This window comes from Pteropus alecto, unplaced genomic scaffold (assembly GCF_000325575.1).
Source record: "Pteropus alecto unplaced genomic scaffold, ASM32557v1 scaffold76, whole genome shotgun sequence".
Taxonomy (NCBI): domain Eukaryota; kingdom Metazoa; phylum Chordata; class Mammalia; order Chiroptera; family Pteropodidae; genus Pteropus; species Pteropus alecto.
Genome location: NW_006443138.1, coordinates 29,598,121 through 29,612,925, shown reverse-complemented (window position 1 = coordinate 29,612,925; position 14,805 = coordinate 29,598,121). Strand labels below are relative to the sequence as shown.

At 34.2% G+C, this 14,805-nt stretch overlaps 1 protein-coding gene and 1 pseudogene across 1 annotated transcript in view; one reads left to right on the top strand and one right to left on the bottom strand.

Moving 5' to 3' along the window:
* Nucleotides 1-14,805, bottom strand: part of ERC1 (ELKS/RAB6-interacting/CAST family member 1) — a 480,046-nt gene that overhangs the window by 108,238 nt on the left and 357,003 nt on the right. Inside the window, exon 16 of the mRNA XM_015598545.2 lies at nucleotides 2-114. Within this exon, the coding sequence (XP_015454031.1) occupies nucleotides 2-114 (113 nt within the window). The remainder of the gene's footprint in view (nucleotide 1; nucleotides 115-14,805) is intronic.
* On the top strand, nucleotides 5,871-5,989 carry LOC112472340 (annotated as a pseudogene).

Below are 14,805 nucleotides of genomic sequence, written 5' to 3'. Positions count from 1 at the left end.
TTCTCTCGCTTTAGTGCAGCCACTTCCTCTTGGGTCTTTTTCTTAGAGGATGAAAGCTCCAAAAGAGCGATATTGGCATCTTTTTCACTAATGGCAGCCAGAAGAGCTTCCTGCCTGCAAAAAAAAAGAAAATGCCAAGATTTCCATTTAATCCTCAACAATCCTTTGAAGTTACTATAATTTTTATCCCCATTTTATGGGTGATGAAACTAAGGCTTGGCCAAGTTCGCACTTGAAGTAAATGGTACAGCCAGGCATCCCATTCAGATTTTTCTGATTCTGAATGTCTTTACATGTTGTCATACTGGCACTGCAATAAAGAGTTCCTAGACGAAGTTAAACTTGAAAAGCATACAAAGTTAATGACTTTCTTAAGAATAATCTTGTCACCTGTATACTTGACCCATTTAACTCATTTTTTGATAAGTATTTAGTAGCTTCCATGCAAAATGAGGCATTACTGAAACTAAAAACACTTTTATGTACAGAGTGTATAACAAATTGTAAACATCAGTAAACCAGCCATCTGTTTCTGGGGCATTCTGAACATCTACAATTCTTTTTATCTCATCAATGCAAATAAGTTTCCAGTCATGGCTGTAGTTGGCAATGATCTGTACACTTTAAAACAAAAATTTAAACTTTACAGATTCCTTATGGTTTAGCTAACTCACTCTTTGGTTAATATCCAGAAAATAAAAGAGGGTGGCATTAAGTAGGGGGCAGTGGACAAGAAAATTTACAAAATAATCAGAATGGAGTCGAACAATTAGTCTCATTGTCCAAAATGCATTCCTCAATAGCTCATCTTTAATGTAAGTCATCTGTAGGAAGCCAGATTTGATTTACAGGAACTATATAAGTGGCCTGAGCTTTTGACCTGAGGAAATGCTGAATCTGAGAACGGATTGCCCAAGTTTAACCTTGCTTCTGTCTTTTGTTAAGATAATTATGCTTCAATAGCAGTCATATGGAAGAGTTTTAGTTTGGCCACAAACTGGAAGACTATCTTTTGAATAGTCTGACTAGGATATTTTATATTCTGGATGGGTAGGTCTGAGGAACCATGAACAAGCAGTACTAACAGAGGGAGGATGTAGCTGAGTTTACCTCATGGAAATGAAGATTTGTTTAGCGAATGTTTGCTGTTGGGAGGGAAGAAGATTCTTGCTGATCCCAGTATAACTTTCCACTGTCCTTACACTCTATATAATTCTAAGGAACTGCAGATGGCTTATCCCAGGAAGCTCTAGTCAACACCGAAGGGATAATGACCATCTAAATATATCCACTGACCACTTGAAAAAAATATGTTAAGTGGTGAAATGAGCTTAAAGGTGAAGGAGTTCAAGATGGTCTCACTATGCAGTTTCCTGTTGATTGCTATCATCTGTTCCTTTTTGGGAAGACTGACAAAGCTGAAATGAGAAATGCACTTTCTCAATTAGGGTGCTGCATTTCTGTGCAACAACAGTCAGAATTACACATTTAGCAGCAGGCAAACAAAAGATGAATGAATGAAAGATAAATTATTCTATCCAATTAGATCGAATCATGAGCATGCACCTTTGCTGAATGAAGATACACAGGTGATTTGAGTTCCAGTCTGTGCGTAAGGAAAGCATTATAACATGAAATAGTAAAAACTATCCTATATTGTTGAAGCATCGTGACCAAATTCCAAATTCTTTCATAAATGAATATGCTTGGCCAATTAGTGTGGTACAGTTAATCTCTGGGGTAAAATGTTACATTCCCAAATTGCAATATGATATAACAGCTGACAATTCAGATTCTAAATTTTAAAATAAAGAATGTGGTAATGAAGGCAAATTATTCACATTGGAATAATGTCTTTTTGATAGGAAAAATAATTTGAAGTTTTTTTCTCTTTATATACAATTCAAATAGAAATTTTATTATGTCTTTGATGCCATTTTTTATTCAGCACTGATAGTATGAACTGCACAGAATCCAGCTTTCTCTCCCATACACATGACTCTCACTCTAAAAATTCCCTAATAGATTAACATACTTTCCATTTTAAAGGTTTACTCTTGATATTGATATTTACATGTGTATGTGCCTAAAAAGGGCAACTCATAGTCAAGAGAATAAAATGCTTTGATTACATATTATACGTACAATCATATAAACTCTGGGTACTGTTAGTAACTTTTATGGACATATTAGCTTTTGGGTTTTTCTTTTGTTTTTGGAAAGAGACAGTATTGTTCTGTCTATAATTTTGGTGAATTTGAAATGGACACTATAGAGGAGAACAACCTCTAGAAAAAATTTAATATTATTATTAGGCAATAATATCAAAGCTAATAAATAGTAATAGCCACCTAACTTTTGGGGTAGAAGAAAAATCGTCATTCCCTTAACACATCTGCTAGAAAAAACCATATGGTATAGTTGACCTTACGTGGTTAAGTCTTACAGAGAGCATTCAAAATTGTCTAAACCAAAAAATTTTGTTAAGAACATCCTGCTTTTCAGAGGGAATGAAATTCAGAGTGAAAAAATCAAATTGCAAAATGAATCTTATTTTAGTAGCTACCTACCCTTTATATAACTGCTTCTTTGAAAAAAAAAAAAAGATATTTTTCTGGTAAAATTATATATATATGAAAAAAAACCCACCAGAAATATTTCCTTTTTAAATCAATCGCTTGAGATCTGGAAGTCACCTATTCTAATTCTAATATGGCTGTTTAAAAGATAATGAAGCTTGTTGGGGATTAATAATTGACCTTAAGAGCTTCACTAACTTAAAGGCTATGAAAAAGAAGACTTCCTAGACTTCCTTCTGACTTCATTTCTCATGAGTCCCTAGGGAATAATATAAGCGACTAAAATATGAAAGGTAATATATGTATGCCACGAGCCCAGAGCTAAAATAAGAACCGCGATGCTCTTCCTGCCAAATTACTCTCCTTATTCTGTCTATAGTTAAACAAAATAAAAAATATGGACACATAATCTTTCAAAGTGATTAATTAACCCCTACTGCATGACTAACATGCCATGTTACCTAATGAGTAGGAGCAGAAATCTAACTTTTTGAGTCATTAAAGTGGTCTATCACTCCATTCCTGGTGCTTTAAACTACCAGAAAAGTTCAACCTGCCCTTTGACCTGCAAATCCTAATAGAATCAAGATGTCTCTAAAAGGACTCTGCTGTGGTATTCGAGCTTCAAGAAACAGTAAGACCACCTTCTCTGTCCCCTTTCCCCTTCTGAGCAAATTGCAGAAACAGGAGGCAAATACCCAAGGCAAATGAAGCTCAAAATCCTTTCGATAATTCCTGAATCCTTGAGAACAATACGTTAGCCTTTTGTAACTAGTCAATAAGAGATATAACTAATGTTGGAATGACAGCAGCTAATAATATAAGAAACTCCTAAATATGTGTGTATGTTTGTTTAAAAGAAATGCAATGCACAAAAGGAGTATTAATGAAGGTTTATTAATGAAGGTTATCAAGGTTTATTTTCCCCTCTTCCTCCAACTGGGTATATCAAGTGGAATGATTACATAATCATGTTTCATAAATTCAATAATCCTGAAAACATCAGTGAACAGATAAAGTGAGAATGAGAATGTAGCTTTAGACAATGTCATGGACATGTAGGTATAACTTAATCTACTCCAATTTTATAATAAATTTAAAATCTAGATTTTTTTCAAAAATTAAGTTTATTGGGGTAACATTGGTTAATAACATTATATAAATTTCAGGTGTATAGCTTTATAATAAGACATCTGTAAAGTCTAGTCTCCTCCTGTCACCACATATTTGACTCCTTTTATCCTCCCCTCTTCTATTTCTTTTCCTGGTAACCATCATTCTGTTGTTGGCTGAATCTATGAATTTGTTCTGTCTGCTCATTTGTTGCTTTTTGTTAAAATCTAGATTCTTTTATTGATGCTTCCTTTGTTATTTAACGACTCAACTATCTAGAGTAAGTAGCAAACTACTAGGATATCTCTTCAACCATTTCATTTCATTTCTTTTTCATTACTATTTTCTCCAAAATCCTTTACAGGGGTCTCAGAGAGTCTGGCAGATAGATATACTACGTTAATTAAGCTCAATGAAAACCAGTCTGTAGCTGAGCCTATGTGGGCAAGCCTGATGAAATGTCTTATTATCTTCTCTCTAGGTCATCTTTATTTAGATACTCAGAAATATTTTTAATGTAAAATGTCAACACTCACTAACGTTTACCATCCACCATAACAAATTTTCTTTTCAATGTTAATTGAATCACCATATTCCTAGGTCTGTAGGCTAACAACATTTAAATAATTTGATTTTTTCTTTGCTTCCCATAACCAATACTCAAATTTTGTTGGTTCTTCCTAAATAGCTTTTAAATAACCCAACACTTTGTATCTGCATGTTCACTATCATAGACACTACCATACTTTTAACATGGACCTATATTATTCTTAAAACTTCTTCTCTGATTTGTCCATCATTCTATACTGTCCTATTCCTCCAATGCCATTTTATCTGGTTTCTTACAATATCAAACGCTTTAGGCTAATATTTGACCAGCTAAAATTTTCAACCTATTTCTTCCTCATTGTCTACCAAGGACCCTCTGTTTATGCTATGCTCTCTATCTGAAATGCCTTAGCTTTCCCTTCTTCTAAATCTGGTTCCCCACCTGACTGCTAATTTCTCTCTATTCAAATAGCTTTTCTTTTAGCATTTTCACAGTTTATTTTATATTAAACAGCCATTTGCTCTGTAAATGTCCTCCAATTCTTCTATAGGTGGAGGATCTGTTTCCTCAACTATATTATATGTTCATGTCTTAGGTCTTTAAATTTTTCTTTCAATGTTTCTACAAGTTTATTGATCTTTCAATTTATTAGTTTGCTAATTTAAAAAATTAAAAAGTTTTAAATGTGGTAAAATATACATAACAAAATTTATCATCTTAACCATTTTTAAGAGTATAGTTCAGTAGTACATTCATACTGTTGTATGATCAATTCCTAGAACTCTCTTCATCTTGCAAAATTAAACTATACCTATTAAACAACACCCCATTCTCCCTTCTCCCCAGCTCCTGGGAACCACCATTTACTTTCCATCTCTATGAATTTGTCTACTCTAGATACTTCATGTAAAGGGAATCATGTAGTATTTGTCTTTTTGTGATTGGCTTATATCACATAATGTCCTTAATGTTCATATATTGGTAGCATGTGTCAGCATTTCCTTTTTTTTCAAAGCTCAGTAATATTCCACTATATATATATACATCACAGTTTGTTTATCCATTCATCAGTCAATGGACATCTGAGTTGCTTCCACATTTTGGTTATTGTGAATAATGCTACTACCTTGTATTTTTAAAATATTTTCCTTCTAGACTCTTGGTTCATGGCTTTGAACACCAGAAACTTGCAAATATTGTAAACTCTGCATTGAATGTACTTAAACCATTTATACTTTTTTCTTTCCTGGCAGAGAAGGCACTTCATAAATGTATCACAAACCAATAACTCCACCAATCTCTAAATAGATCTCTAAAAATCTTCGTCTCTCATCCAGTCATTGTTGGACTAGGAAAGTGGAGGTGGGAACAGCCAAGATCAGATGCACTAAGCAGATGAGGAAAGGTCTGAGGTAGAAGCACTGAAAGGATTTAATGAATGATGGTAGTAGCCTCATTGAGGCCCTGATGCTCTTCCTTATTAAGTCTATTTCGAAACTGTAATATACAACCATGGCTTCAGGGCCACTGAATTAGATACAACTCAGAATTTCTGTGAACAATTTGCCACTTAATGTTAAATGTCATTTGCAGTGATATTGAAAATCTGTTCAAGAAACTGGAGGTGAGTCTACGGCCATGCCACCCTGAGCATGCCCGATATCGTCTGATCTCGGAAGCTAAGCAGGGTCGGGCCTGGTTAGTGCTTGGATGGGAGACCACCTAGGAATACCAGGTACTGTAGGTGTTAAAAAAATAAACAAACAAACAAACCGGAGGTGATATTTATAGGAGTTCCAATATCTGGTTACTTGAAATAAATATTCAATTATACAAAAGCCTGTCCAATCATCTGTAGGGCCATAAGACAATGACTCCTGAAGAAGTACTAGAAACACAATGAAGCAATTTGGAGATAAAAGATCTAAAATAAAGAAAGAACTTCATGGGAAAACAGAATGGCTTTAAGAAGCACTGACATCTAGCTCTTCTTCCATGAATATTTTAAATATAATTGAGCCTCCATCACTTTAAACAAGGTCCCAATAAACTCTGGACATTTTTTCTACTCCCTAACCCCCATGTTTCGTACAAAGAGTCAGCTATTAATTCCATCCCTTACTGATTAGCTGACAATATGTAAATGCCTTTCAAAAACTACAGCTTCAGTTTTTTTATGGATAGTCATTGTCTTATATACAATGCATTATATAGTCCAATATTTTGCTTTCCTAGAGGAACTTTCATAAAAGAAATTCCATGAGACATTTTTACTCAATTTTCATGACTGTGGAATGGGAATTCAAACTAGGTTTTTAACAAAAAATCCAATTAAAAAATGGGCAGAGGACCTGAACAAACACTTCTCTCAAGAAGACATGCAAATGGCCAACAGATGTATAAAAAGATGCTCAAACTCACTAGCTATTAGGAAATGCAAATTAAAACCACAATGAGATACCACCTCACACCTGTTAGAACGGTTATCATCAACAGGGTAAGTAATAACAAGTGTTGGAGAGGTTGTGGGGGAAAAGGAACCCTCATACACTCCTGGTGGGAATGTAAATTGGTACAGCCACTATGGAAAACAGTATGGAGCTTCCTCAAAAAATTAAGAATAGAATTACCATATGACCCAGCAATCCCTCTGGATATCTGAAAGCAGTTATCTGTAAAGATATATGCACCCGAATATTCTTACAGCATTATTCATTGTGGCCAAGACATGGAAACAACCAAAATGTCCTTCAATAGATGACTGGCTAAAGAAGCTGTGGTACAGATATACAATGGAATATTACTCGGCCACGAGAAAAGATGAAATACTGCCATTTGTGACACATGGATGGGTCTTGAGATTATCGTGCTAAATGCAATGAGTTAGACAGAAAAAGTTGAGAACTAAATGATTTCACTCATATGTGGGATATAAAACTGAAATCCAGAAATGAATAAGAAAAACAGACTCATGGACACAGGTAACAGTTTAGGGGTTATCGAGGGAAAGTGGGGATGAGGGGAAGGTAGATAAGGGTAAAGGGGGTCAAATATAAGGTGATGGAAGGAAATTTAACTTTGGGTGGTGAAACACACAATGCAACATACAGATGACGTATTATTGAACCATACACTTGAAACTTATATAATTTTATTAATCAGTGTCACTCAAATAAATTTAATAAACAAACAAACAAATAAGCTAGGTTTTTAGATCTAGGCCTTGTTTGTTTATAGTGCTCAAGATTAAGAAGGCAGAAGGGGTCTGGGTATTTAACCAAGATATCAGCTTCCCTTAAGAGAACATGAGGTTGGTATGTAAAGCTCATTTTGCCAAAGCACAGATTTCTTTAGTAGATAACAAATTCTTTTTTTTTTTTAAATTAAGAAAATGGTTTTATTTCCAATAACAGCAAAAAGAATATAACATTTAGGAATCAATTTAACAAAAAGTATAAAATCTTACTCCAAAAACTAGAAAACATTATTGAAAGAAATTAAAGAAGACCTATATAAATATAAAGACATTCTGTTTATGGTTCAGAAGACAATGTGGATAATAAATTTTTTATTAGCTGAATACAAACAGGCATTTTATTTTTCAGGCCAGAGACTGAAAATAGCGTGACCTCAATTTCATGGGCTGATCTTTGAATACTCTTCTCTCACCTTTTATGCCCATCCTTTAAAGTCAACACTTATCTTCCCAATAAAGCCTCCTCAAGCTACTCTACTTCTGGCATCTTTTACTTGTCAAATTACATAGAACTTAATATATATATATCATATATTGTTTTGGAAGAGACAATCCTGGTAGGCTGGGAAGAATTTTTAAAAATAACATGTTACACATATTTAAATCTTCAGTACTCAAATAGGGTTTAAGTTTTTTGAGTATAGGGACCTTATCTTAACTTCACTGTATTCTCCACATATAAGCTCTTCACATAGTAGGTACTCAGTAAATTAGAGTCAATTAACTAAAAACTGAATTACTCCAAAACTAAAACTTCTTCTTGTTCTACTGTCTCTGAACCAAGATTAGGAAAAGCCCATTAATGAACACAAGAGAAAAGGAAGAGATAAACGATTAATTATAGCATTACCCATTCTTTATACAACAAAGTACACTTTCTGATAATCAAATAAATTTTACTCAGTGCTTACATGATTACTTGATCACAGAAAGCAAATACCTTTTTGCATATAAGCTCATCCAGAGTCATTGTTACACTTACTCTTCTTTATGCTAATCTTTTAAAGATGAAACTTTCTTAAAGAAGTCCCAGTACATTAAAGATGGTTAGAGCCCTACAGAAAATAGCATCCTCTTCTGATTCTATTAAGAAACATTTACATGATACTCTGTCAGATGGAAAAAGCTGAGAACTGTATCATTTCACTCATATGTGAGCTATAAAACTGAAAGCAACAAATGAACAAGACAAACAAACAAAAACTCATAGACACAGACAACAGTTTAGTGGTTACCAGAGGGAAAGTGGTGAGGGGGGTGGTAGAAAAGGGTAAAAGAAGTCAAATATATGATGGAAGGAGATCTGACTTTGGGTGGTGAATGAACAATGCAATACACGGATGATGTATTATTGAACTGCACACTTAAATCTGTAATTTTATTAATCAATGCCACCTCAATAAACTTAATAATAAAAAAGACACATCTACAATAAAAACTAAATAGGATTATAGAGGGAAAGCATGGAATGATTTTGAAGGAAGCTGACACTTTTGCATAAAGCCAAATCCCATAAGATTTCTGACACAAGCTACTCTGTAATTTAATGTCCTAATGATTCTTCAGAGGGAATAAAATCTTTTTTTTTTTAGTGTGTCAAAAATGTAAGAAATTTATCTCATTAAGATAATATTCAATATTATCTTAACAAACAACAAAGGCATCTTTAAGAAAATGCATACAGCAGAATGAAGGAACGGGAGCAAATGAGACATTATAGATATCATTGTAATATACCGCAGCGATGTAACAGTGGATGCAACCTCACTGAGCTACATCAGAAACTCTCAAAAATTATACTAGAAAGTCACAAAAGCCAGGTAGTGAGAAAAGGAATTTAACAACTTTGCTAGTTCATTTTTTAGGTATTTTTATGTGCTTAGCTATAGGTCCAGAAGCATGAACTACTTTACTTACTAGCCTGTGTCCTGATACTGAGAATCCTACTACTACACACAAAACAAGATATAAGTTAACCAATTACCAAATATGTGGAGTGCCTACAATGTACCAGTCTTATTCTAAGTACTACTGATATACTGACATGATGGCTTCACAGACCTTGGTCTATTACAGAAGCTAGACATTAAGCAAAATTATGCATACAACTAAATCATTTTAATAAACTTTTTGCTCTTTGTTAGATGTCACACAGTCTTTAATAAGCTCTTTTTCGATCTACTGATGATATCCATGTGCCAAAATGTTAGAAAATTCCTTCTGTATTAAAACACAAACCAACAAAATCTTTAACCAAGGTTTCTTTTAACAAAGTCTGGGGCATCACTTTAAATTTTATATGTAGACAACAAAAAGATTGACTTTGTTAAGACTGGACCAAATGTTGAGGCACTTGAAAAATGCACTTGCCTACAAGGTCATAATAAATATGGTAAAATCTACATTCCATGATTAAACTGGCTTGCTCCAAAGCAAATGGCCTCAATTCTAGATCTTCCCTGGGATTACTGAAAGTTTAATATCACTAATATATAAGATGCTCCTTCTTATTCCATTTTTCCTTAAAACATAGCAAAAGTTATTTACTTGCTTCCTTCATGAACTATACCTGTAACTTATATGTCAAATGAAGATAAGTTCTTCAAAAAATTCATTTTGGGAAGTTATATAAAAACATTTATTCTAATGATGCTGCCAAATTTAAAACTGGTTTCAAAAGCTATGCTATCATATGGCATTAGGATAAATATCTTTTTAGTTTTGACTTCAAGTCTGAGGCATTAAAGTTAAACAACAAATCAGGATGATATGCTTTTGGGACCAAAATGAGGTGTAACTATATATTTATTATTGGAGGCATTTTGCAAACTGGCTCTGAAATCAACTTCCAAGAAAAGAATCACAAATATATTTTTAGCAATGACAGTGCCAACAGAATAAGTATAAAATTGTCTAGATGACTATTTGGCGATTCAGTTGGATCCTATGTTTCAACACTCTTATTTTTAAAAATAATTTTTTTTTATCACTTCATAGACAAACCTCATATTCTTCAAGAATAGATCAGGCCAACATAATCTCCTCTAAACAGTGTTACATCTAGAGATCTCCTTCTGCTGAGTATGACATCCAGACTCTTCCTTTTAATATTCTAGGTTTCTTCACTTTTGAATTATACTAAATCAAAGTAGCTTATTGTTCATATAGCTCAGTGTGCTCTCCCTTTCTCCCCTTCTGCTGACTGGGATACAATGTGGTAGTGAGCCGTCTTGGATTACGTAGATGGGGTAATAATATCCCAGGGTTGGCAAAGCAACAAGACAAGATGTCTCTGGACCCTATAACTTCGTAGAGCAGAATTATTATACCAGTTTCAACTCTTATATGAAAGAGACAAATTTACATTTAAGTTTACTGTTATTTTTTAATGTTTTATTTGGCGCATGTTATATTTCAGATGTACAACATAGTGATTAGACATCTATATAACTCACAAAGTGATCAACCCAATAAATCTAGTGCCCCTCTAACACCATACATAATTATTACAATATTATTGGCTATATTCCTTATACTATACTTTCTATCTCCACGACTATTTTGTAACTATCAATTTGTACTTCTTAATCCCTTCTCTATTTTCCACCAACCCCCCAATCCCCCTCTCATCTGGTAACCTTCAAAATATTCTCCGTATCTATGAGTTTGTTTCTATTTATTTTGTTCTTTAGATTCTACATACATATGCAATCATATGGCATGTCTTCCTCTATCTGATTTAATCTACTCAGCACACTGCCCTCTAGGTCCATCGGGCAGTATCTTTTTCCATCCCATTACTTTTAGTCTCTGTGTGTCTTTTAATCTGAAGTAAGTTTCTTGTAAGCAGCTTATGTAAGGGTCTTGTTTTCTTATCCATTCAGCAATCTTATCTTCTGATTGTAACATTTAATTCTTTTTCATTTGAAGTACTCATTGATAGATATGTAGTTATTGCCATTCTTTAGACTTTTGATATATATTTTTTTCTTCTTCTTAAAGAAGTCCCTCCACATTTCCTGTAATACTGGCTTGGTGGTGATGAACTCCTTCAGCTTTTTCCTGTCTGGGAAGCTCTTTATCTGTCCTTCGACTCTAAATGATAACTTTGCTAGGTAAAGTAATCTTGGTTGTAGGTCATGGGTTTTCATCACTTTGAATATTTTGTGCCAAGCCCTTTGGCTTGGAAAGTTTCTGTTGAGAAATTGGCTGACAGTCTTATGGGCATGCCCTTGTATGTAACTAACTGCTTTTCTCTTGCTGCTTTTAAGATTCTCTCTTCGAATTTAACCTTTGGAATTTTAAATATGATGTATCTTGGTGTGGGCCTCTTTGAGTTCTTCTTGTTTGGGACTCTCTGAGCTTCCTGGGGTTGTATGTCTATTTTCTTCACCTGGTTAGGGAAGTTTTCCATCATTATTTCTTCAAATAGGTTTTCAATTCCTTGCTTTCTCTCTTCTCCTTCTGGTACTCCTATGATGCAAATGTTGTTAAGCTTGATACTGTACCAGAGACTTCTTAAACTATCTTCATTTTTTTGGATTATTTTTTCTTGCTACTGTTCTGATTGGGTGTTTTCTGCTACCCCATCCTTTATGTCACTGATTCAATCCTCCGTTTCATCCACTCTGTTAATTCTTTCATCTTAGATATTGTATTCTTCATTCCTGACTAGCTCCCTATGTTTTTTATCTCCATTTTTTTCTTTTAATATCTCTGTTAAAGCTCTGAGTTCATCTACTCTTCCCCTAAGTTCCTTGAACATCCTTATAACCAGTGGTTTGAACTCTGCACCTGGTAGATTGCTTGTCACTATTTTGGTGAATTCTTTTTCTGGAGCTTTGTTCTATTCTTTCAAGTGGAAGATGATTCTTTGTCTCCCCATTTTGGCTACCCCCCTGTGTGTCTGTTTCTATGTATAAGGTAGGGCTCCTAAGTCTCCTAGTCTTGGTAGAGTAGCTTTATGTAGTAGGTGTCCTGTGGGGCCCCTTAACACAGGCCTGAGAGGCGTTCGGCTGCAGGCCAAGTTCAGCTGCAGACTGTGCACCTCAGGGGCCACCTGGTAAGAGTCACCAAGCCATCTATATATGCCTGCCACCCATGCTGGGCTTATAGGTGCCTTGAGCAGCCAAGTTGGATACTGAGGCCGGCATTTACTCTGTTATTTTTATCAAAGCAGGTGAGCATAAATCCTAAAACCTTTAATAAAAGGTTTCAAATCTGTTTAGCATTTTATATACACAAGGCAAAATCTATGAAAAGTCTATAAATAGCAAAATATATAATATAACTGGAATCTAGAAATTAAAAAGACCAGAATTACCCTCTGAATACATTATTTAAGAAAAAAAAGCTTGAAGAGAAAGGAGTACCTTGTTAAGAGAATATCTGTTCCTTTGGTATGTCATTTCACTTATTGATTAGAATGAGATCCACTAAAATTTACGGGATCCACATTAATTTGTAAAATAATGGCATATAATATCTTTCTTTAAAAGAAATCGAGAACTATAAAATTAATCTACTACAAAATTGTATGTAAAACTTATCTATATGTTCTCCATGTTTGAGGATTCTAGTGATGTCATTTGTATCTTTTGTTATACCCAAATATATAGAGAGCAAAAGCCACTTCAATATATTATGCAGGAAACTACAATTTATGGTGAAACAGTATACCAGAAAGGAAAATAATATCATTTATGTGAGATACTTAGACTACATTCAATATACAGTCACAGTTCATTAGACTAAGTTGTCTCCACCCCTAGTTCAGTGTAGAAGTGATCCTTGGATTCTACCTAATGACCACCTATTTCCAGGGAGAACTCATAAAAATAAAGAACATGTGTTTTATTTGTTCTAAAATGATTGTTCAGGCCCTCACCATGCTACAATTACTGATACCCATCTTAAAAAAAAAAAAAGCCTCAACTAACATGACTTAATCCTAAGGCTACTATGCCTTCTCCTTTCTCTTCTTGATTAAAATTATTTTAGGGCTCCAATATAGAACTAATGACAGTTTTGGATTTCTGATTTCCAGATGGAAAATAAAGACCTATGAGCTCCCTTCTCCCCTAGAAAATCACTCCCAAACACCAGGACAACAAAAAAACAGAAACTCTATCTTTGATGATATAGATGATTTATGTTATGACAAACTATAATTTAGAAAGAAAAAAATGGATAAGGAAATTCTTAGCACATTAAAATCAATCCAAAATGCCTATCAAGGAAAATATCTATGAGAGGAAAGTAGATTTACCTGTGGAACCCGAGAAGTGCTCAAGAATAATTAGGTAAATAGTTGTGGAAAGTTGTGTAACTGAAAAAAAATATATATCAAACTTGCTTTACAAATGGTGGTTTCAAACATAAGAAATCATTCAAAATGGAAGTCTGTATTTTATTCCCAACCTACTTAATCTGAATTTCGGGGGATGGGTATCTATACTTTAAAGAAACTCTCTAGGTAATTTTGAGACCTAGTACTTTATGGAAAGATGAACTAATTTAAAAGACTAAGAGTAAGGTATTAGGTATTCCCAATTCCTCACATCCTTATCAAGATCTGGGTTTTTAGCATTTATATTTACTTTTCCTAATTCAATAAGTATATACAAAATCTACCAATTCCATAGTGAAAATGATCAGTTATTTTAAACTCTTAAATTCTGATGATATTATAGACATTCATAATATTGACCATTACTCGACTTAGAAATATCATGCAGAGATGACTTCTGCGGTGTGGTTCTATCCAACAGATTGTTCGAAAAAGTTTAGGTGAGCATCTCATAATGCATTCATAGGCAAACTTCCTTCTATCTTCATGGCAAGGGCCACCACAAGACAGTCAGGTGAACTTAGGATCTTCTGCTTCATAAATTTCTGCCTTTAAAAATAGCTGGCAAGCCAAGAGAGTTTTCGCTGGAGATTTACTCAAATCCTATGAAAATCCCTAGTGCATTAAGTCTTAAACCCACTGATTTGTGTTGGGAAATCTGAGGGTGGGGGAAACAGCTTAGCATGAACCACAAGAGATGAACCTAAGTGGTGGGTTCACAGTGACATCTGGGGATGATGTGTACAAAAAGATTTATACAGGCCTTTTCTTTCATTTCTGTCTTTACTATTTCACAGCAGTATGTCCTTTCTGCTTCATGTTTGATAGTATAATATGAACAGAAAAATTCAGAGTACAAAACCTCCCCTATAGAGATGTAATCCCTTCAAAATAAGGTACACCTGTCGTTGTTACACTCAAACTTTTGGGCTACATCATCTACTGTTTTCTTAGGAAT